Genomic DNA, 24,559 nt, shown 5'->3' with positions numbered 1-24,559 from the left:
TTTCCTCTCCATTGTGGGATCAAGAAGTATGCAATTAAAGTATAAATTGCTCGTGAATTCCATCTAGCATTGTGCAAAGAAGATAGTTTTCTCCATTTTATTTGAGGAAAAACATGATGCAACTGTAAAATTATGAATTTTAAATTGATTTATTAGAAATTCTTTAGTAATCTTACAGCACAGCATGTTCAAATTTTAGCTCACCTTATACAATTATAAAGAGCGACGCAGCTCATATAAGAATTTAAAGTCATCTCTCCAACCAGGATTTTCATTGATGTTGACACAAACTTCTCCACTGTAATTTCTCTGCAATTCTTCATATCTTTCGGAAATATCATCAATAAACTTGTAATTCAGAGTTGGTTTGGTGGAATGTTTGCTGACAAAGAAATCCAAGACATGCTTCAGAATTCTGTTCAGTATATGGTGTTGACATCCAATATATTGTGGTCGATCCAGTCCCATCTCTACCATTTTTGTTTGTAATTTCACCACTATACCATTTAGTCGACCAGTATTCACAGCGGTTGTGTCACAAATAATCATTTTGATACTGGACCAGGTTTCATATTCATTCAAAATTCGTTCCAATTCATTATAAATATCTTGAGCAGATCCACTTTTGCACTTTAGTATTCCAAGTTTGACCTCATTTGTTTCTCTTTGGAGGCAAACCACCTGAAACTCCTCCCCAGACAACCTTTTTTCATCAAAATGGACACAGTAATATTTTCCTTCTTTCAACAGCAACTTTATTTTATCATTTTCGTTGTTTCCAGCTCTTATAACACTACGTCACACGCCAGACTGCGATGGAGTAGGGAGAGTAACCCCTTCTTCATTCAGAGTGGAGCACACACCCGATGCTTCGTGCGTGGACAAAGAATGGCGAACCACCATTTTTGTTGCTGACAATGTTGACGATCTCATCTTCTTTTCAAACCCATCTTCTTCTTCTTCTGATATTGTGCTCTCGAAATAACTGGAGGCCCTGTCACTTTCAGAATCGCCATCTTTGCTGGACTCATGATATGCAATCCAAAACAACCAGTTAAGCAGCCCCAACTCCAAAACCCAATACTGGTAACTAAAAAACTAACCCGATAACTAGGCTAACTTGAATTCAATTGCATGATAAGTTGCATGATATAGGCCCATTAAATAGACTAGGCTACACTTTCAAGATTTTATGTACAGTGCAACAAGCTGCTAATAATTAACAGATCAAATGATTTCAATTATTCTTTTAAATTATTAGCAACTTCCAATGCTATTAAAAACTCATGTCTGGTCTAGCTTTATAGGCTATCAGTTCAGATATAAAGCACTAGTGCCCTCTAGTGACAAAAATATATCAAAATAAAGTAACAATAAACCTCCTCAGCATTTAAAATGAGCTTATTGACAAAAAAATTTACCGAAATCGCTTAAGAATTCTTGAAGTTACACTAATTAAAAATTTTCCGCTAGAGGCGCTGTTGCGAAAATTAATGACAAAAAGGGTAAAATCTCAGAACCCCCTTGACTTTTTTCGACAATTTTTTTTTCAAAATGTTCACCATACTGTGGGCCACCTTTTTAGTATGGTAAGGAGTCTGTAACAAGTTTAAACAATGCATAAGGAATAAAAAAGGAGAAAAATGTACCCAAGTGACGTCAGAAATATCAATTGGTGCGGAAAGTTTTTGAAAAATTTTCAAAAAAAAATTTCACATTCTTGGTACACATAAAAAAGTTCATCGATTCCCATAGCAGGCAAAAACATTTTTTTTTAGTCATCACCCTAGTGTCCAATTATAGTTTGCTTATTATCAACTTCCTTACCACAAACATCTTGCGTTAGCTGAAGAGTGAAGAAATGTATCGTACTCATCTCTGGTGACATAACTTTTTCCAGAGTATGAGTTTTTGTGGTAAGCAGAAACTTTTGTGGTGTGATCATTCACCTTAAAACCATTGCCTTGCATTGATAAATTTAGTGAATTCAGAGAGTCAAATATATTATGCAAGGTAAACAACGTTTGCATTGAAATCTTCTTGCAAAAACTTCTCGACTAATCCCACACAGTTCTTTTGCCTCAGGAAGATAACAATGCTCCTCGCAAATCACAAACTCGCTTCAGGACACGACCTCGTGACAGTCATCGCACTTCCGAGTGCAGCAGCAATGCCTGATAATTTAATCAGAATTCACGTCAGTGCACAAAGACGAAAACTAACGCCGATTTAGTGGCCTTGCTTTACTGAAGTTTACACACTTCACAACATCATTCAACACTTCGTGCAGCTCTTGAGACAACTTTTTTGCAGCAAGGGCCTCTCTGTGGAGAAAGCAATGAGTTCATAACAGCACTTGGGGCTTTGTCTTTGATGCGTTTTACCGCACCAGACTTGATGCCAGTACAAGCTGCTGCACCATCGGTGCAAATGCCATCACATTTATCCCAAGGAATGGAATACTCCGTAAAGAAATCATTCAACAATTGAACCCTGGTTCCTTGGTTTGTAGTTTCAGCGGTTTGCAAAATAGCAAATCTTCTGATGCAACCTCATTGTTGATAAAGCAAATAAAGATGGAAAGTTGGGGCAAACCTTCAATGTCATTAAATTCATCCATCTGAATATAATAAAAGGGAGACTCCTTCACTTGGATAAGAATCTGCTCGAGAACATCATCATCCATGTCTACTATGTGTCTTTTCACTGTGTTGTTTGACAAAGAGATTGCATTTAACTTTTCACTTTTTTTCTCACTAATCTTTATTTTTACAACTTTCATAACTGGCAGTAACAAATCCTCACCAATTGTGTGCGGCTTTTTCTGCTTAGCAATTTGATAGGACGCAAATTTGTCTGCCCCGTCAGCTTAGTGGTTACGCAGTACGCACCCATCTCAAGATCACGCAGCGCTGGTTCGGCTCTTGGGGTGTGCGCTTGAACAACGCATTTCAGGACTGCTCTCCATTCAGCGGCACCTAGTGAATGGAATAATTTCCCGGCAACAATACTTCAACAATCGGAAAAAATTCACTCTACCAATCTCGGTAACCGGCCCTGCGTCGAGAGCCTCTACAATTATGCGAAACTACCAGGAATAACCTATCAAGGCTTTGTTAGTCCGAAGATAAAGATTCAAAAACCAAACCATACGAAGAGTAAACAGCTAATTTATTTTGTGCTGCAAATGCTGTCATATTATTGCTTTGTCCTTGAATCGATTTTAACTTGCTCTCAAAATATCCCACAGACATATTAACACAGTTTGGATGATTTTTCTCCAAGTGGCGTTTCAACTTGTTCTTTTTCAGTGATTTTGCCGAGAGAGCTTTCAGACATACCACACATTTTGGTTTTCCGTGTAGTTCTGTGAAACCAAGTTTTTTTAAAACGTTTCATTGTATGATCGTTTTGCCATTTTTCGTAAGCTTAATAATTAACTAAAATATAGTTCACTCTGCAATAATAAAAACGAAAACTGTTAAAAGTTCTTGCACTACGAACATGCTACAAAGCTTTCCGATGTCTCGACATGAAAGGCTTCATGACTTGTATCTATATTTTCCGGTTTTGTGATCGATCTCTTCACGTTTTAACTTTTTTATTATTATTTTTGCCCAAGATACAATATGCCTGAAAAACAAGCAAACCAAAACATAATCAGGCGACCCAACTTTGGGTCGCAACCCATGCGTTGGGAACCACTGCGGTAGAGCATAATGGTTGGGTCTCTAAGAATTTACTAAAATCGCAAGAACCATTTCTCTATCTGAGTGCTGCAGTCAGTTGTTTCATGGGGAAAATTGTCATATCTTTAACCAATTAAACGCCGCACCTATTTCTAGAAGTTAATTTTTTTCATTTTCTAATATGTTAGTAGCACCCTTCCAGTTTCGATAACACAAGCCAACACACTTTTTGTGTCTGCATAGTAAATGCCATTCTAGGGTATATTTTGGGTGCTGAATTCAAAAACCACATCAGGATTTTATGATATCTGAATGCTGTTTTGGTAAAAATTGGGAAATTGACTCCTGATCTATATTGGTAGACTACGGCGTTTCATGGAATTTGAACCCTTTGTTGTCAACAAGGTCTGCGATAAAGTCTAAATTCATTACGATAAAGTCTAAAGTCTACACAATAGATACAAACATAATATTAATGAAAACATTGAGGTATTTCAAGACCTGTTTTATTTTTTATTTTTTTATTTTATTGAAGTCTGGTAACTTGAACCCAATTCTTCAAAGTTTATCTGCTAACACTAAACGTTCAACGTCCTTTTTTTTTTACAAGAGTACATTGTTATTTTTTTTTGTGTTAAAAAGTAGGTTTGGTGGCTGTGTAAATCTCCAATGCATATTTTAAACCTTTTGGTTTTGCCATCTTTTCCTTTTGTTGGTGCTACGGGTCTGCTACTATTCGGTGAGTCTGATTCGGTTTCAAGAGCCTTTTCGGTGAGAGCCTTTTTCGGTGACTTTTTGAAAATTATTGGGTACCGTAGCCTAATTATCATTGCCGCTTTTACATCGTTTTAACGTCGCTAAACGTTGAAATAAGACCCGTACCCTAATCCTAAACCCCTAACCCTTAACCCCTAACTCTTAACCCCTAACCCTTAACCCCTAACCCTATAACGGGAATGATAATTAGGCTACGGTATCCAATAATTCAAAAAAATTGCCGAATAGGGCTCTCAGTGAATAAGTAACTCACCGAAACGGGCCATTCCGTGGTGCTACAGTTGTGTATTTGTAATGTCATTCGCTATATGTTTGTGCCAGCAAAGAAAAATAAAATTTGAAGAAATTGAATAGAATAGACACATAAAAATACGTTCAATTCTATAGAAAAAAGGAAATTCACATGCACATTTGGGAAACGTTACTCTGGGACAAAATTTTGCTTGGCTGATTTTCGTGAATGTTGTGAGTGGATTTAGGATTTTCATTGATCTATCGTCTTAGGTTTCCACACAAGCTTTACATGCAGTATGTGGAGCTCATGATTTGTCCTGATCACCCAGGCGAATTTTAAAGTATGCAAGATATGCTTTGTTTCACAAAACTTGTTATGGTTTGCCTTTGGTTAGGAACAGTATTACTGCCGCACATGTAACAAAAAACATCAGGGTCATTTTCACACTTTCTCTATGGAGATGCCATCATGCTACTTATTCACACTACAAACAGAATTAACACCTTGCTAATATGAAAAAATCTGATTACATGAAAATTCAAATAAGAATGAGTTATAGACAAGTTTCACATAAGCTTAAATCTCCACGTTCAGCGAAAAAGAAAAAAACGATGTTCATCATCATCATCATAATCTATCGTCGGTTTGTTCCCCAATAGTGGGGGTGGCCGATTGTTTCCGCGCAGCAATTGTTTTAATCCCTTTTCTCCATTTCACCCTGTCCCTTGCATCTTCCTCCTTCAGTCCGACTTTTTTAAATTCATCCTTCACTTGTTGTTTCCACGTTCTTCTTGGACGACCGCGTTTCCTCTTCCCATCCACCTTTAGATCTAGTGCCTTTCTAAGAAAACTTCCTTCCTCCCTCCTTATCACATGTCCATACCATCTTACTCCATTTGCCCTTGCCAGTTGGTCTATGGTCTCTCTCATCTCTAGCATATCCAACAATTCTTCAGTCCTTTTTTCCCTTCTCGTTTTCACCCCACACATTGCTCTCACCATTGACCTTTCCGTTCTTCTCAGGATTGCCAGTTCACTCTCTCTCAATACCCATGTCTCGCTACCATATAGCATTGCAGGCCGCACACAGCTCCGATATACTTTTCCTTTCATCCTTAGTGAAAATTTTCTGCCATACAACATTTCCCCACATTCCCTGAACTTTGCCCAGCCCAATCTTGCCCTTGTTGTCACCGCTGCTTCACATCCACCACTTCCATCTATCCGATCACCCAGATAACAGAAGTCTGTCACTGTTTCAATGCCATGGCAGAACTCATCGTCATGGCCTTCCACTTCATTCCTTCCTTTACTGCATTTCCCACAAACAAAACACTTCGCCAATCTTGTTGCGGCTCTCTTGACATTAGCACATCTTGCATGTACCCACTTTCCACATTCCTTGCATTGCATTGAATTTTTCATCACTCTCTTGCCACATATTCCACAGGGATCTACTTTGCTCTCAACAACTGTTCCTTCTGCTCCACTCACCATCACTTTTGTTTTTTCAAGATTCACCTTCATACCGTTGGTTTCAAATGCTTTCAAAAAGGTCGTCTGCATACAAAATTTCACTCAATAAGCCCTCCCTCACTCCTTCAGTTACAACGTCAACCACAATAGCAAATATCAGAGGTGACAAAACTGATCTTTGGTGTACACCAACCTTCACAAAAAACTCGTTTGAATAATTTGATCCAACTCTCACTTTTGTTCTTGCATCCTCATACATAGACATCACAGCTCTCACTAATACCTCTGGTATACCTCTTTTCCTCATTGCCCACTCCATCACTTTCCTTGGTACTCTGTCAAATGCCTTTTCTTAATCGACGAAACACATATATAGTTTTCTCTGCTTCTCTCGGTATTCCTCCTGCATTCTTCTCAATATAAACAGAGCATCCACTGTACCTTTTCCTGGCATAAATCCAAACTGCATATCATTTAATTTCACCAATGTTCTCAACCTCTTTTCTAGTATTCGCTCCACAATTTTCATTCCATGCTCTAGTAGTTTTACACCTCTATATGCACTGCAACTTCTCACATCCCCTTTTCTCTTGAACAGTGGAACAACAGTACTATGCTTCCACTCCTCCGACATTCGCTCTCCATCTAATACCCTTTGGATAAGTTGTAGCATTACTTCAATTCCCAACTCTCCACTTGCTTTTATCATCTCTACGCTCACTTCTGATGGACCGGCTGCTTTATGCAGTTCCATTTGCCCCATTGCCTCCACCACTTCATCACGAGTCACCTTTCCCACTGGACCCTCCACCAGATCAACCTCTGTCATATGATCCCATACATTCTCCTTATAACATTTTCCATATGTTCCTTCCACACTTCTCCTCTGCTTTCCGGGCTGAAAGGCAACTTCCCATCTCCACTCCTTATACATCTTCCCCCTACAATATCTTTCCCATCCTTTTTCATTTGCTTTATGAGTCTGAATACTTTGTTTTGGCTTTTCCCCATTTTATTAAGTTCCTCCTCAGCACCATTCTTCATAGCTCTTGCAACAACCCTCTTTGCCTTCTTTTTCATACTCTTATACTTCTTTTTATTCTTTTCTGACCCATTTTTGCGCCACTGCTTGTATGCATCTCTTTTCTGTGAAATCGCATGCTTCACCTCTTCATTCCACCACCATGTGTCTCCACGATCCCTCCTCACTTTCTTTTTCCCACATACTTCATCACATGCTGCTAGGATACCTTTCTGAAATGAAGCCCACAAGTCCTGCGCACTTATGTTTACCAGCTCTTTTGCTCTTTTCACAAACTTAATTCTTGTTTCTTTTTCTTCCAGTTTCCACACATTTCTCACAAAAACTCGTTCTTTCTTCACAATTTTCTTCACTTTTTTCATATTTAAGTCTCTTACTACTAGTCTATGCTGCAACTCCCACGGAATTACTTTCACATTCTTCAAGTACTTTCTCTGTTCCTGCCCAACCACAATAAAATCAATTTCCGACTCATGTCCTCCTGAGCTGTAAGTCACTTTCCTTTTCTCTTTCTTTTTAAACCATGTGTTGGCAATACAAAGTTTCCTTTCATCACAAAATTCAAGTAGCATTCTTCCTTCCATGTTTCTCTCCCCAAAACCATACCCTCCATGAATGCCCTCGAACCCATTTGCTTGTTTTCCAACGTGTCCATTAAAATCTCCTAATCCAAACACCAACTCTTTTGAACTCTGTAAATCCCATTCTTCTGCCAAAACATCATAAAAACTTTCCTTTTCTAAGTAATCCCTACCACTTTGAGGTGCATATGCACAGATTAGCCTCACTACCTCCTATTCAAAAGCAAGTACCATTGTCATCACTCTGTCACTCCTTCTTCTAACTTCTATTACTTTCTCATACAATTCCTCTTTTACCAAGAAACCAACACCACCGATTCCCGTGTTATTTCCTGACCACCATAACTTATATCTCCTCCCATTGGCACCTAAAAACCGCGCTGACTGTCCCCTCCATCTTACTTCTTCTAGGCAACACATATTCACCCTTCTTTTTCTTAGTTTTTCACATATTTCAGTTCCTTTACCACACAAACTTCCCACATTCCAGCATCCGATTCTAACACCATAATCTTTTTTCAGTGTTTTCTTGTTTTCTCGGAACCCAGAGATTCTTCGCACCCCTTGCCGGGGACTAGGGGCCATATTTAGATGTTGCTGGGGACTAGGGCTGCTGGGGACTAGGGGCCATATTTAGATGTTATTATCAAAAAGTGGAGTGGTACTAAACATTCAGGCGAAAGTGAATGTAACCCTGCCTGTAAGGGATGGTTTATGGTCAGTTCTCAGAAGGTACATAAGTTGGATGGTCTACCATAGACAGATGGTCCACTAGCCAGATGGTCTAGATCAGTGCTCTTCAACCTGTTTGTCCATGGAACACATTTCTCCAATTTTTAATAACTTCCTATACCTCACAAATAGCAATGTTTAATTGTGCACAGGAAGTAAACAAAACTAATAATTAATTAATTGTTTGTTAACCCCTTCGAACCAATAAGTTTTTAAAAGAATATTTTTCTATTATTTTGTTGTTTTGTCTAACTTTAGACCACTTTTATTGCAATAGAAACTCTAAATTTGTGTTTTGTTTTTATTTTCAATGAGTAAAACCTATTTTTAATTTTGGGACATTTTTGTCCCATTCGGCTTCACGTGCACTTTTCATTCCGACTAAAGAATCACAATCTCAATAGTTAATAAGCTCATTTATTGATAATCGAGCAGGTTTGATAAATGATGATGCTGGGATAAAAAATATCCACAACTATTTAGTCTGGCAAAATGTTTTCTAACATTAAGTCATGGTAATGGCAGTCCTGAAAGAGGTTTCTCTATTAATAAACATTTGATTAATTCACATAGAAGTTCTCTTAACCGTATCTGTCACTGCTTCCTTTTGGCGTCAAGAGTTACTGGCCGAGACCATCAGGTCTACGTCTCTCTTATTGCTAATTACTCCGTCGGCTTATATCAAATAACAACGGGAAAAAGTATGCCGTTGGTCAAAAGCCTTATCTATCACTTCAATCAATTTATTTCGCAAAATATATTCGTGATTGTGTATTTTAGGTAGAAAAGGTGATAAAGACTCGGTTTTTGACCTATTTTCGCCATTTCTTGGTCAAATTTCTCAGTTGACATTTTATTTTGAAAGTCCTCTTGCATAGAACACAGAATTTCATCAATTTTGTTTTTCCGTTTTTGTGCAAACAGTATTCCATGCACTTTTTGCACTACAAAGCAATTTGCGCAAATAATAAATTACCTTCCTAATTGAAGTCTGCCAGCAAAGAATGACTCATATCGCGTCAAAGACCAACTTCCTACCCAGACAGCAAAATCGACGTTGTATCAATGTAAAAATGACGGCTTTTGTTGCCTGGGTAGAGAATGGAATTTTAGCGCCGTCGTGTTATGACTGACAGACACAAAATAAACCGCACGCTAATAGTAAACTGTCAATCAAGCTATTGAATATCAGGAAATTTCTTGCATTTTATAACTGGCTGTGACAAAAGGTTTATTGTGAACTTCACAATTATCCGTTACCAACATAATCGGAATTAAAAGTTGGGGCAAGAAAAAAAAGTAAAAGCCAAGAAATCTCAGGTTTCTAGCGTCACTGCTTCTATGTGAAATTGCTGAATTAGCAGAGGGCGAGACCATAAGGTCTACGCCAGTAACAGATACGGTTAAAGGAATCACAATTGTTGCACTGAGAATGGTGAAAGATGAACTAAATCGGTATGATGATGAGGTAAACTTTCCCATTAACCGTTTGAGTAATGTTACTAGAAAGTTGTTTTACATGAACCATGCAAGAAAGATCAAGCCACAACAAATACGGATTAACAGGTCTGTTCCAAAGGAATTATGATAAATTGAATTTCCACAGGACCTAGAAGTACTGGTTATTCCCAATGTCTTCGCAAGTCTGTTGTTGCGTTGATTTGATTTTTAACGTGCAGCTTGCTCTGAACTGAGCTAAACAATTTAACCATATTGAAATAATGTAAAGTATAACAAGCTTACAGTATTATATGTTTTCTACTTCCACTCAAAAGCTGTACCGTAGCCTATCTTTGCTTTTACGTGATGACTTGCATTGATTGTTTTTTTGTAATCGCTTCTTCTCCTTAAAATGTAAAAAGAAATACTTTAAAAAATTAAATATAACAAAACATCGAGCTCTGATGTAAAATCATAAAAAAGCCTAAAATTTTGATAAAAAATCATAAAATAACCAAACAAATTCATAAAAAATCATAAAAATTTTGACTTTTTTAGCATAAAATCATAAAAAAATAGGAAAATCTTGAGTGGGACCCCTGCAAAATCTACGGGGACAGGTATCATGCACTTCTTGAAGAGAAAGTTAGTGAAAATCCTGAATGCACAGTCAAATGTCACAGAAACTGTGCTTCAACATGCACTTCAAGCCTGCAGGTTGAAAGGCACAAAAGGAAGAATCCAGAAAGTCACTCGTCTTACATTCCGCCTAAGACCAGGAGACGGTCATCACTACCAGGGTTTATCTTCAAAGTACATTGTTTGTTTTGTGGTGAAACTTGTGTGCTTGAAAAAGATCCGAAACACCCAAAACGTTGGCGACCAGCATATTTATGTCGGGAAATAGGCAGCGCAGGTGGCAAGAACTCACTCAAGCAAACTATATCGTGAAGCCTGCGAACGGCGTCAAGATGAGTTATCAGAAGTTGTGCGGCAAAGGGTAGATAGCACTGCAAGTGACCTTCACGCAGCTGATGCAAGGTATCATGTGGAATTGTGGATTGCCGAAATAGCTTCTTGTCAAAAAAAAAGTGACTTCAGCTGCAACCAAGTCTGATAGCCAAGTGAACATTGATCGTGCCTTTGAATCACTTGTTGTAATGATCAAGGACTCACCCGGCTTCCTGAATTCAGTTGAGTTGCATGAAGCATACAAAGAATTCGTGGGTGATAGGCTGACACGTCGTTTAATTGTCCCAAACTTATGCGAACGCTTCGGAGATGAGTTGGTGGTTTTACAGTCTCCAGGGTTAGCAGACATCGTTAGCTTGCGATCTATAGCTGCAAAATGTATGCGATTGGTTGAAGACGAGGACGATGACATTGATGTAACAATCGACAAACTGTGCAAAGTCATCAGGCATGAAGTAAAACAAATAACATTAGATAAAAATTGTTATGATACTAGTGTTAACCGACAAAAATGTAGAGAGACAATGAGTGTCACTTTGATCCAACTGTTAGGGAAGCTGTCTCCTAACCTAGATAGGGCACTACCTGCACTTCTCATTGGTTCAATGGTAACTGGGGTAATAAAGAACCATCCCACTAGTTTGCAAATTGCTCTTGGCATCAAGATGAGGAGATCCAAAAAACTTATCAACGTGTTACAAAAGTATGGTGTTACATGTACCTACGATGAGGTATGGCGGTTTAAACATTCAGCTGCCAAAGCCACAACCATGGAATGTTCACTACCAGGCCTATCTACTTCAAGTTCAAGCTTGGTTCAAGTTATTGTTGACAATTTTGATACTGACATATTGTCTCCCAACAGAAAGTCATCCACCCATTCCCTTGCCATGCTGATCACACAACCAGATAGTAACAGTAGTGAAACAGTCCAAGAAGACACCATTAAACGTGTGAAAAAGGAAGATATGATTGAGCATATCCCTGTGATTGAGGCACTCGAGTATGACGTCGAGATAAAGAGGTGTAATGGTCCCAAGAAGCCTCCGATGCCACAGAACACCCCCAAACGATCAGTTCAGCCCTTGCGTATGCTAGCAGAACAAGTAATTTCAAAGGGAAGAGCCAGTGAGATGGACTTTGCGTTCCTTCAAGACATGAACAGCACACTAGATTGTCCTGAGTACAATGGGTACAATACTAGGGATGCACGACGACTAGGTCATTTAGCACAACCAAAGACGAAGGCTGTTTACCTGCCCTTAATAGATATGATCCCGTCACACCCAGATACCCTGATGACATCAATGGCCTGTGCACAGGTCTACACACGCAATGTCGGGCAACAGTTTGTAGTTTTTACTTGTGATCTGCAGCTGTACAGGGTCGCTTTAGAAGTTCAATGGACTTATCCAGGCAGGTTCTCAAATGTTATTCTACGGTTGGGAGGTATGCACTCACTAATGAGTTTCATTGGATCTATCGGAACACTGATGGCTGATACCGGTCTGTCAGATATAATGTCCTCTGTGTTTGGCGGTGTGTTGAAAATGCTCACTGGGAAAAAGTTTCCCCAGAACGTCAGAGCATTACGAATGGTAGCTGAAGAGGCACTTCGCGGAATGTTTCAGGATATATTGCAGTGATGACCTCATGCAAATTCTCGAAACCGAAGCCAGCAAGAGTCAAACTACCAAACTTTGGGTCGATGTCTTGATTAAACCTGTCCTGCTCACCATGATGTTCATACGGGCTGAGCGCGAAAGTGACTGGCCACTTCATCTGGTAACCTACAAGCAGATGCTACCATACTTCTTTGCTGCGGGGCATGTGAACTATGCGAGATATGGGTTGTGCTACCTTCGTGAGATGGAACGGCTACCACAAGAGGTGTTGTCACACTTTATGAAGGGTGAGCATGTGATGCACCATTCTGCTGGCTTATGGAATGGCATCTGGAGCGATATGATGATTGAGACGATCTTCATGCGTTATGGGCATGCTCCCGGGGGGATAATTGGCATCACGCTGAAGCCAGAAACGCTGAAGGTATGGGCCCTTAGTTTGCATGCATGCAGCAGGTTGGAATCTGACCTGGATGACATGACGGATGAGGACACTCAGAGTAAGGTGGTGACAACACACAAAGAAGAGGCAAAAGCCAGGGTTGCTGAAGACAAGAAAGACCGAGATGGAATCAGACAAAAACTCGACACTTGCATTAATCTTTTAGATTCTGCGGCACACCCCAGTGGTATAGTCAATGTAGTTAGCGGCCAGATTGGTTTAACTAATGTCAATGTCCACAATGCTGTCACAATCGGGACTGAACAAATGACAGTTTTCCAAAGTCGGTTACCGCAGGGACTACATGAAACCATCTCGAAAAAGGTTGTTACTATGGGTCATGCAAGGAAGCATGTGAAGGTCGGAGCCGTGAAAGTATTTGATACCAATTTGATTTACGCAAGGGTGATTTGCCTACATGTTATTGAGCGGGACATTGACATTAAGGATGTGCTTGGTCATGAACTTGCGCCAGTTCCAACGTCAATGTTTGATGATACTGGAGATATGAGGGTTGCGAAATCTAAATCTACCTTGAAGAAAATACTCCAAGTAGAGGTGTCCGATAGAGTTGCTAGTGGTGCAAATGTAAGTGTACTCAATGGCTCAGCAATACTTCGGGTAGTTCCTTGGCCTGCTGATGGGTCTGTGAAAGACTATATAGCGAACTTCAAATATGCCATAGAAAAAAGGTTACGGGTCTAGGACGTGTATCTGATATTTGACAGATATTATGATTACAGCATGAAGTGTGTTGCCAGAGGATCTAGGGCAATTGGTGTAAGTAGGGCTCATCATTTGCAAGTCAACAGTAAACTTCCAGCGCAGAAGATTCTACTAACCTCTTCCAAAAACAAGAAGCAACTGATGCAACTGATAGTTGATGATATTGTCCAGGATAAGAAGTTTCATGAGGACAACACACAACACCATAAGTTAGTGGTAACAGGAGCAGATCCGGTGCCAATCGAAATCAGTGAAGGTGGAGTTATCATCCCACGGGCAGATCTGTCAACTTCACTCGAAGAAGCAAATAACATCATTGTCCAACAGGTCTTGAGTTGTGCCGCGCAAAATGCAGAAAGCAAAATGCAGAAAGCAAAATCACCGTTGTTGCGGATGACACTGACGTATTTGTACTGTTGCTGCATTATCATCACATGGCAAATCTCAAGAATGTTGTATTGATGGAGTCCCCCATCAAAGGAAGGGCGGTGCTTGATATAGGAAAAACTGTGCAGAAGCATTATCAGATAGTCGAAGGAATACTCCCGGCACATGTGCTTTCTGGTTGTGACACCGTCGCCTCCTATTTTAAAATTGGAAAGGCTGCTGCACTCAAAACACTTCGATTGGGGCAGTCACTTAACTTGTTGGGTGCACCAGGACATTCTATGGAATCTGTTGTTCAACAGGCTACCTCCTTCATTTCCGCGTGCTATGGACAAACAGACTTGTAGTACAATGTCAGAGACAAGGTTAAAGGTATGGCTGTCACAAACAGGCAAAGGGTCGTCAACACCAAAGTTGTGTATCTTGCCACCAACAACTGAGGCATTCAAAGAGAATGTTAAAAGAGCTCACTATCAGGCTTTGGTGTGGCAGTCACTGCAAGCACAGAATCCACCCGAGTTGGACCCAACGGAATATGGTTGGGTAAAGGATGACCAAAACAAGTCCCTTCAACCAGTCACCCTACCTGATGAAGTCGAACTAGCCCCAGAGATGGTACTACGTCTAATAAAATGTGGATGCCACAGTACTACTCCATGCAGTTCACATGCTTGTAGTTGCAACTCTGCAAACATGAAATGCACAATACTTTGCGCCTGCTACAATCGGGGTTGCTGTAACCTGACGTCATAGGTAATTGCATGTCTTAGTGATGCACATGAGTAACACAATGTACAACAGTGTAGATTATTTGGTAAAGTGGTAGCCATCCTTAATTATAAATTGTATAATATGCTTTTGGTAGTCTGTGTAAGAATTCGGAATTACAATTGAAGAACATTTGTTATAATATAACACCTGTGGTCGTTTTCCTTATCATGTTTTCCTCCAAGATTGAATAGTAAGTTATGTAAGATAATTTGGTGTTACGACGGCCATCTTGGAAATTACCATTATGCAATACGATATTAACATAATACTTAGTTCTAATGGATAGCTTGACCCCTACAACCTAGGTATAGAGACAAAAATCACCTTCCTAAGGTGAATGGGTAGGGAGTTATGGTCATTTATAGGTAATGGCGGCCATCTTGGACACCATCTTGGAAATTACTATTATGTAATACGATGTTAAGATAATTACTTAGTTCTAATGGATAGCTTGACCCCTAGAACCTAGGTATAGAGACAAAAATCACCTTCCTAAGGTGAATGGGTAGGGAGTTGTGGTCATTTATAGGTAATGGCGGCCATCTTGGACGCCATCTTGAATTTCTCAAATTGCTCAAAGGTGACAACATGTCATCAAGCAGTTTCTGAAAATAGAGACCCTTGGCTAGCAAAATCAACAGTAAAAAAAACTTAATACAACAATGCAGAGTCAACCATCTCCGCTCCCGGACTATATACTTTAAGCCAATTTTTGAAATTATTTTATTGAATTAATGCATATTGAAATACGACTAACAAAATGTGCTTGAAATGCGTGAAAATGTCGTAAAAGAACGATGATTTTAAGTACCGTAAACCGACTTTGGCCCAATTTTACAATTATTTTTTATGTTTTCTGTGATAATCTAATTTCCTAATAACTTAGGGTTTATTTTATATCATTATATTGTAGACAGAGCTCTTGTGTTATCATATTCCAAAAAGAATTCTCAAATTATTACAATTTGAAGTGTTTTTCTTTTTAACAAAACATGTGATTGGGGTGACTTTGGCCCATGTCTGCTTTTGCCTTTCCATCCTACCCAAATTTAATTTTGAACAATGCAACAAAGTCAGGAGGGTGTCTTTGGCCCAACAACGTGTTTGAAAAAAGGCAATATACAGCATGTCACAATATAACACATTGACAATTATGCATACAGATACATTTATTTTTCGCGTCGATTTTCAGGTAAGGTGAATACGTTTTTTTAAAGTTATGAAATTATGAATGAATTACTATGTAGCCTAATCTGATTGTGGTTTGATTAGCAGCATGCATAGGCGTCGATTTTTTCTTAGAAGAGAGGATTTCTGGGTGGGCAAGAGTTTTCAAACAGATTTCATTGAATGTGTGTTTGCAAATTCGCAATGGTTCAGTTTTCGAAATGAGCATATTTTTACTTTGGCAAAAACGTTGCCGAGGCCAAACGGCAAAATTTGAAATTGCCTCGGCAATTACTGTGAATATTTATTAGGAAAAGATATTGTACTAAAACATGTAAAACGAGAAGCGAAAAATATACTAGAGTAGTCTATTACGAACGCATTTTTGATTTATTGTGGTGTAATAATACCAAAATTAGTGATAAAGCGAGCAACGCGATACGCACGCTGTTACGGTAATTCACGTTAAAAAACTCACCGGGAGGGGAAAGTAAGTTAATTTTGGGTTGATTCAACGTTCGAGTCAGCACAAATCGATTTAATTTTTCCGGCGGGTTATATTGCGTAACAACAATGCCCAATAAGAAAGTTACGTTTGTTTTACATTAATTCGACATCTAGCGATGTTGAATTATCATAAAATAACGTGAATTACTCAACCAGGTACAGGTAACATATTAATAGCTCCCTGCGAGAAGATCGCCTCGATTTACGTAAGCTTATAAGCCAACATAATTTCGGCACAATTGGGACACTGCGAGCAACACAAAGTCTGTTTGATGAACTAGTCAGAATCGGTATCATCAGATGCTGTATCAGCTGGACGAGATAACGGAAAGCGAGGCGCAACAAGGAGTAGATGCTTACAATAATTTGACGTCTACTGGAGTTAAATCAATGCAAATAGCAGGCCTTGAAACAACTTTTTTTTTCCGGCGGCCAAACGTGTCCGACTGAAGCAAGCTGTTCGGCGGTAGGCACTTTAACATTACCCACTCGTCGAAGAGGTACGCAATCATGCGTGACATGTTCAATCAATATTTGTGTTTTAGTCACAATTTCGACTTGTTAAAGTGGCTACCATTAAGATCCTTCTTGCACTCAGTTCAGTTGCAGAAGAAAAAATAGTATTAGCAGAGGGTGGGAATCGAACCCACGAAATCGAAATTACTATACTCCTCTGCCCTAACCATTAGGCAACGGTGGTTGTGGTGAAGCATTCAGTTAAATTTCTTTGTATCAAAATTTTTGATCAGAATATCACGTCACGAGTCACATGACTGAAATCAGCTGAATCGCGAATGAACATGTCACGCATGATTGCGTACCTCTTCGACCAGTGGGTAATGTTAAAGTGCTTACCCTGTTCGGCGGCCAATCACAAGCACATGGCGGCCATCGGAACTTCGACACACATTTTTACTTCGGCAGAAGCGAAAAATATACTAGAGTAGTCTATCACGACCGCACTGTTTGATTTTTTGTGATGTAATAATGCCAAAAGTAGCGATAAAGCGAGCTACAAGATACGCACGTGGCACGCTGTTGCAGGAATTCACGTTAAATAACTCACGGGGAAAAGTAAGTTAATTTTGGGTTGATTCAACGTTCGAGTCAGCACAAATCGATTTAATTTTTCCGCTCGGTTATATTGCGTAACAACAATGCCCAATAAGAAAGTTACGTTTGTTTTACATTAATTCGACATCTAGCAACGTTGAATTATCATAAAATAACGTCAATTGCTCAACCAGATACAGGTAACAAATTAATAGCTCCCTGCGAGAAGATTGCCTCGATTTACGTATACACTAACATAATTTCGGCACAATTGGGATACTGCGAACAACACAAAGTCTGTTTGATAAAGAACTATAGCAGTCAGAATCGGAATCATCAGATGCTGTATCGGAGCACGAGGTTGTCGCGTCATCACTGGAATCAGACACATCAAGAGGCTCATAGCTTGGCTGTAAATCTATACCGTCTTTGCCGTTTGCAATGAAGCGTCCACGTTTTGCGGCTTTCGGGCTTTGATACCACTCCACAGGCCTCTTTTTTTTTCATAAAGATCAATCAGGGTGTTGACTAGGGAATAAATCTATGCTGTGCCATAACGACTGGGAGGAATGTTTAACCCTAACATTACAAGCGCCCGTGTGGCCTCGGCATTTTCATTGCCGACGATAATTTTGAGGACTGAATTTATCGCATTAATAAAGTGTATTGTGGGGTCACTTGCATCCAGCTTATCGTCAGACATCAGCTGCTTGATCACTCAATAATGTTAACAATTCAAGCATTATACAGGGTGTATTGTGATTTATCGAGTGCTTTAACTCTTTTCTAGTCCTTTGTGATTATAAGTGGCAAAGTACTACTACTTTATTTACAAGGCCGCTTGTGTAAAATTTTCTCGGAACTTCATGGCGGACAAATGCGGCCGACGGAAGGGCGAGACCCGGCGGACAAAATGTCGGTTTTTGTAGGTTAATCGCGGCGATGGCCGCCTTCAGTTTCGAGGCCTGAATTATAGGGTGATATTTTTATAAAAGATTCTCCCAGCTGGGCACGTGTCTAAGCCCCGGCGAAGTAGGAAGTAACCCAAATAAAACATCCAGCAATAGTAAGATTGAATCAACATTCTAGTCTGGTGTAGTCTAAGAAAATTAGTTTTTTCTTGTAATCTTGTTGTCCTTACAATCACCTCGGCAATTGCCGACGCTAATTTCGAAAAGTGTGGTTAGTCTTTCTCACAAAGACTGTGTTTAGCGTCGCTGCAGCAATTAAGCTTTAATAGGTTGGATGTTTTCTTTCTTGCATCTTGCGATCTTATGAGCGCTGCTAAACTAAACAAACTTCTTTTATGTTTTCCTTTGCGACCTAAAAAGCGCGTGACTCGTGACCTGTTATCTTTAAAGTGGCGCCTTCGGATTTGCCGCATTTGTAAAAGCGATTGTTTTTAGTACGTCTTTAGTTTGTATCGGTTATTTTATTGTCATGTTCATTATTATGTCATATTCACATTCCCTTACGCTGACCGGGAACTGAAGTTTGATTGTGACGTAACGAAAGTGAAACCATTCGGAGAAAAGATCAAATTGCCGACGCAAATTTGGAGAAAAGATCAAACGTGGCTTTCTCTCACCAGGAATTGCCAGCTGTGGCAGTTGCCGTAGCAACAACAATGCAGTGCGTACCGCCGTTTTTCCACGCAGCGTTGTTACGGAATTGCTTTGTTCTGTCGGATACCTAGCGAGAGACATAGCGTAAAACAAGAAGTTGCGCTGCAGTTGGTTGGATAGTCCAGCGTTTAAGAAAAACGGAAATAATTGTAACGAACACTTCATAGGTGGCATGAAAACAGGGTGGGCGAAACATATTTTGCCCACCCTCGTTTCACGGCAGGGTGGGCGTCGCCCACCCTGCCCACCCTATTTCGACGCCTATGGCAGCATTTATATACAATATTGGACACACTGATACAATATTGTTGTTGAGTTCATCATACTTCGTTCAAGCTTATACATTGGTCATTGGTAGTAATGTTGTTGAAAATATCAAACACCTCTTTTATACACTTGATTATACAATTTGGCATTTATCTGAGATATAAAGATTTGTGGAAACAAAAAAAGTATATACATCCCATCACAACACCCCAATAACCCATTTTAAATGAAAAAAATATTCAGAAAATTATGTTTGCCATACTGTGGCAGAGAAGTTTGAGAATGTTTTTTCGTCAAAAGTTTGACATTCTTTAACCTGCCTAACATAATATCATAAAAAGTTTCCTACATTTGTTGTATTCATAGTACTGACTCCTGAAATTGAAAATACAGATTGTTATCTTTCATTTGACACCAAAACTGAGTATAAAAATGAACATGCCAGAAAATTACACCATTTCAAATAATTTTATAAATTTTGGGCCAAAGTCACCCTCAAGGGCCAAAGCCACCCCGGTTTACGGTATACAAAAATTTTTTATTTTTTAATTTAAGGTTTTAAACAATTCATTTTTTTAGATGGAAACTTGCTTTTGAAATGCGTTTATAGAGGCTCAAAGTAAGCGTTGCAGCAACGCAACGTCAGCGGTTAATGGGTTAAGGTGTCTACTGGTCAAAACACTCCATCTGCTGCAGCGACGAAGCACTTTTTCAGATTTGTTTTCATTGCCAAATTTGCATTGCAAATCAAAACTGAGCTTAAAAGATTTTGAATCAAAATAATAAAGAAATTAATCTGCCTCTGTGAAATAAATAGCTCTTGGCTCGTTTTTTTTTCCAGCCTTGTTTACTTTGAAGATTGCGTGATTGCTATGATTGCTAGCTGTTAGTAGGGTTGCCAGAAAACAATTGTTACTGATGAAAACACATTCTCATATCAGATCTTGATAAACCACCTAAAAGTAGAGTCGACACTTACAAATTCTATTATTTGACAAACAGATATTTAATCAGAAGCAACCGCATGAGAAAAATGTTAGACACCTCTCGGTCTATTTGTGATTAGTCCACCGTGTACCGGGCAGCCCTTCGTGTACCAGGCATCCCTTGATCGGCTGGTTGCCTCCGTCAAACAGTGCTGCTTAATGTTCAAAATGTAGCTTGGGTGTATCAACTGTATCATACTCGTTGCTGTGTAGAGCTGTAGTATTGTTACCTACACAGCACCGTTATTGTCGTCGATGATAATTTTGTTGCAATGTCAGGAATCTGTTGAGCTACCTTTAACCCACCCGGAATACTACGAAGAGATGGGAATCAAGCCTCCAAAGGGAGTTATATTGTATGGCCCCCCTGGAACGGGTGAGAATTGTTCATTTAAAAGCTGTTATTAAGGTAAGGTCTAATACAGTGGCTCCCAAACCGTCTTATCTTTTACCCTAATCAGCACCAGTCATCTTTTCTCCCAGCTGGCACCATTCATCTACCACCCTAGCCAGCACCATTCATCATCGACCCTAACTGATTCCATGCATCATCCACCCTACCCAGCACCATTCATCATTGACCCTAGCCAGCACCATGCATCATCCACCTTACCCAGCACCATGCATCATCGACCCTAGCCGATTCCATCCATCATCCACCCTAGCCAGCACCATGCATCATCTACTTTAGCCAGAACCATGCATCATCCACCCTAGCCAGCACCATGCATCATCCACCCTAGCCAACACCATTCATCCACCCTAGCCAGCACCATTCATAATCCACGCTAGCCAGCACCATTCATCATCAACCCTAGCCAGCACCATTCATCATCCACCCTAGCCAGCACCATTCATCATCGACCCTAGCCGACTCCACGCATCATATACCCCAGCCAGCATCATGCATCATCCACCCTAGACAGCACCATGCATCATCCCCCCTAGCCAGCACCATGCATCATCCACCCTAGCCAGCACCATGCATCATCTACTTTAACCAGAACCATGCATCATCCACCCTACCCAGTACCCAGCACCATGCATCATCCACCCTAGCCAACACCATTCATCCACCCTAGCTAGCACCATTCATAATCCACCCTAGCCAGCACCATTCATCATCCACCCTAGCCAGCACCATTCATCATCGACCCTAGCTGACTCCATGCATCATATACCCCAGCCAGCATCATGCATCATCCACCCTAGACAGCACCATGCATCATCCCCCCTAGCCAGCACCATGCATCATCCACACTAGCCAGCACCATGCATCATCCACCCTAGCCAGCACCATTCATCATCGATCCTAGCTAGCATCATTCATCATCGACCCTAGCCCACATCATTCATCATCGACCCTCGCCAGCACCATTCATCATCCACCCCACCCAGCACCATCTTCTATCCTGGCCAGCACTATTCGTTATCCACCCCAGCCAGCACCTAGCATCCAATTAACCTCCCATTAGCTATCACAAATGTGTTTGAATGCTTATCTGCCACAATCAATCAATGAATTTACAATTGCATGAATATTGTAATGTAAAGACAATGTAATGAATTTACAGTACATTGCATAGTTACAAACCTGACACATAATGCAGCAGATGCAATCTACCCACTTAGCTGTGCCATGGGATCAATGTCGCGTGGTGAAGGCGTAGAACTTGAAGTTTCCATTGTGAGGGCTGAACTTGATCAATTTGAAAAGAACAGATGAATAACCATTAACCATGTTTCGTCGATCATCCTCTAATGCACTTGGCTACCATTTTCTTGTTCTTGGTTAAAGTTTCATGGTAACACTTTCAGGGAAGACCCTCCTTGCAAAAGCGGTTGCCAACCAGACGTCAGCAACCTTCCTCCGAGTTGTTGGCTCTGAGCTCATTCAGAAGTACCTAGGCGATGGTCCGAAACTGGTTCGGGAGTTGTTCCGAGTGGCTGAAGAGCATGCCCCATCGATCGTTTTCATTGACGAAATAGATGCTATCGGCACAAAGAGGTATGTAACTTATTTGCAGCCTATTGATGTTGACTACTGTATTGTGATTCACGCTAGGAGACCCATGCATTGTTAGAGTTGGATTTCCTCTATGTGCTGGCGATTTGTGTTTGGCTCTTTCATATAGTAATAGTGGAGGGGTCACTGGCGCCGACTTACGGGGTTACGGGTAACCGCTGTGGCGGGGTGGCAGCCACCCCGTTTAGGTTACATTACTTACTGCAAATAAATGTAATTTGAACGGACGTTTAAATCTTTTTTGATCATTGATTTTCGCTTCAAGTCAACGTAAAGCAAGAGGTGAACCAATACAGTATTGCAAAGAAAATGATTGTTTTTGTCACAAGCATGATACTCGCGTAACATCAAGCAAGCTACGTGAAGATTACGCAACACGTGGCTACGAGTTTTTTCCTTGTTGTTGCGATCGTTTTATTTGTTACTTGTCATAAGCCATTGTTACATTTGTTAGGTTTACAATGGGATTTATTAATCAGTAAAATACGATCTTTCCATTGCCTCCCTCAAAAATCTTTTGAAAACTTTTAAACTGCTCATAATATCACTATAAATTATGCCAGCTATAAAATGCTTGGAAATAAAATTATCTCGATGATTGATAGCTCCACCCCCTAAATAAATTAATATCCATTATCCATTTTCAAATTTCATTAAAAAAATGCAATTTTCGAAACTTTTTGAGTTTTATTTAAAAAGTGCACTTGGTAAAGTAAGCTAGCAGTTTTAACGTTATGCAAATTTACACGTTTACATGATTCTATTCGAGGAAAGCTACACCCCCTGCCAATTCCCAATAATAAAAGCAACCTTTTTCAATTACTCAATATTTTGAATTATTTTCCGATTTTAATTGGAGTGTACCGTCATCTACTTTATGCTTTAATTTCTACTTTATTATCTACTTCATGCAGTAATATTGTGCGCAAACGGGCTACTTGTTCACTTTTCTTTCTTCGGTCTCAGTTTTCAACGCCTTGCAAAATGAAGAGAAACAATAATTGTGCACTTTTGTTTTATTAATTCAGTTTCTTCTCTCTAGTGATAAGCAAAAAAATGAATAACCGTCCTGTAACTCAACTCAACCAACTCAAAACTGATGCATTTTTCTCAACCTAGTCAAAAAATGAAACGTGTAACTTACAAAAAATGTGAGATCATCTGAAGGCAAGCGCGAGACTAATTTAGTTTCTCGCGCGGGCTTGCGATGATCGAAGCCAAACGTCACACCAGCCCTCCCCCAGATGAACCATGTGATATTGCAAACAAAAATGGTGAATCGACAAAACATATATGATGTACACAAAAAAATAATGCAATGTATAAGAAACCGACATTAACATAACTGATCTGCTCACTTAAACGATGTTCAAACTATCACAGTTGCAGAAACCAATTCCTAACTACGATCTATGATAAGGAGTAAGCTGTAGGTTACTAAACTCAAACGGCAAAATCGAATTCAACAATAATAACAACTTCATGAGGCATTAGTAAGCTTGTATCTTTTAAAATTGATGCAAATCGAGCGAACTGAGAGCATGGTTTCGCCTTTACAACTGCGAATACAAAATAAATCACGCAGACACAATAACAAAATGATTAGTTTGATCAGGGCTACAAGTCTCAAAGCAAACTTAAATTAATAGTTAAACTACCCATCGTGCCGGACAGACCATTCGCAGTGCTGAGCAATGTGTAATGAAGGGTTGCAAAGTGTGGATCTGGTGTGCTGTCGTGTATGTGTTGTGAAAGCTTATCTTCAAGTATTCGCTTTCAATTCCATCAGACCTCTCGCACGTGTATACGGGTCCCTCGAATGTTTTTATTTGTCAGCTCAGATCTCATCGGCCACAAATCCATTGTTTCTGGATGTGCCACAGCGATCTGGAATTATAAATCTGACTGGTGCGACGCCGCCAGGATTGCTATTCAATCCTGCCAGTATATAAAGTGTAGAAAGGAAACCTGTGCGGGGTAGAGGAAAGCGTTTTAAATATCTATGAAGTGATATGTAAAAGCGATACTAACAA

General features: G+C 39.8%; 1 protein-coding gene across 1 annotated transcript in view; it reads left to right on the top strand.

Annotated features, from left to right (window-relative positions):
- LOC145767326 (26S proteasome regulatory subunit 4) overlaps nt 1-24,559 on the top strand; it is a 73,997-nt gene that overhangs the window by 40,086 nt on the left and 9,352 nt on the right. The window contains exons 6-7 of the mRNA XM_082579127.1: nt 20,780-20,876; nt 22,319-22,508. Coding sequence (XP_082435253.1) covers nt 20,780-20,876; nt 22,319-22,508 — 287 coding nt within the window. The remainder of the gene's footprint in view (nt 1-20,779; nt 20,877-22,318; nt 22,509-24,559) is intronic.

The sequence above is a fragment of the Aplidium turbinatum genome, chromosome 3 (assembly GCF_918807975.1).
Source record: "Aplidium turbinatum chromosome 3, kaAplTurb1.1, whole genome shotgun sequence".
Taxonomy (NCBI): Eukaryota; Metazoa; Chordata; class Ascidiacea; order Aplousobranchia; family Polyclinidae; genus Aplidium; species Aplidium turbinatum.
Note: the sequence above shows the minus strand (reverse complement) of the source record. Positions and strands in the feature narration are given on the sequence as shown.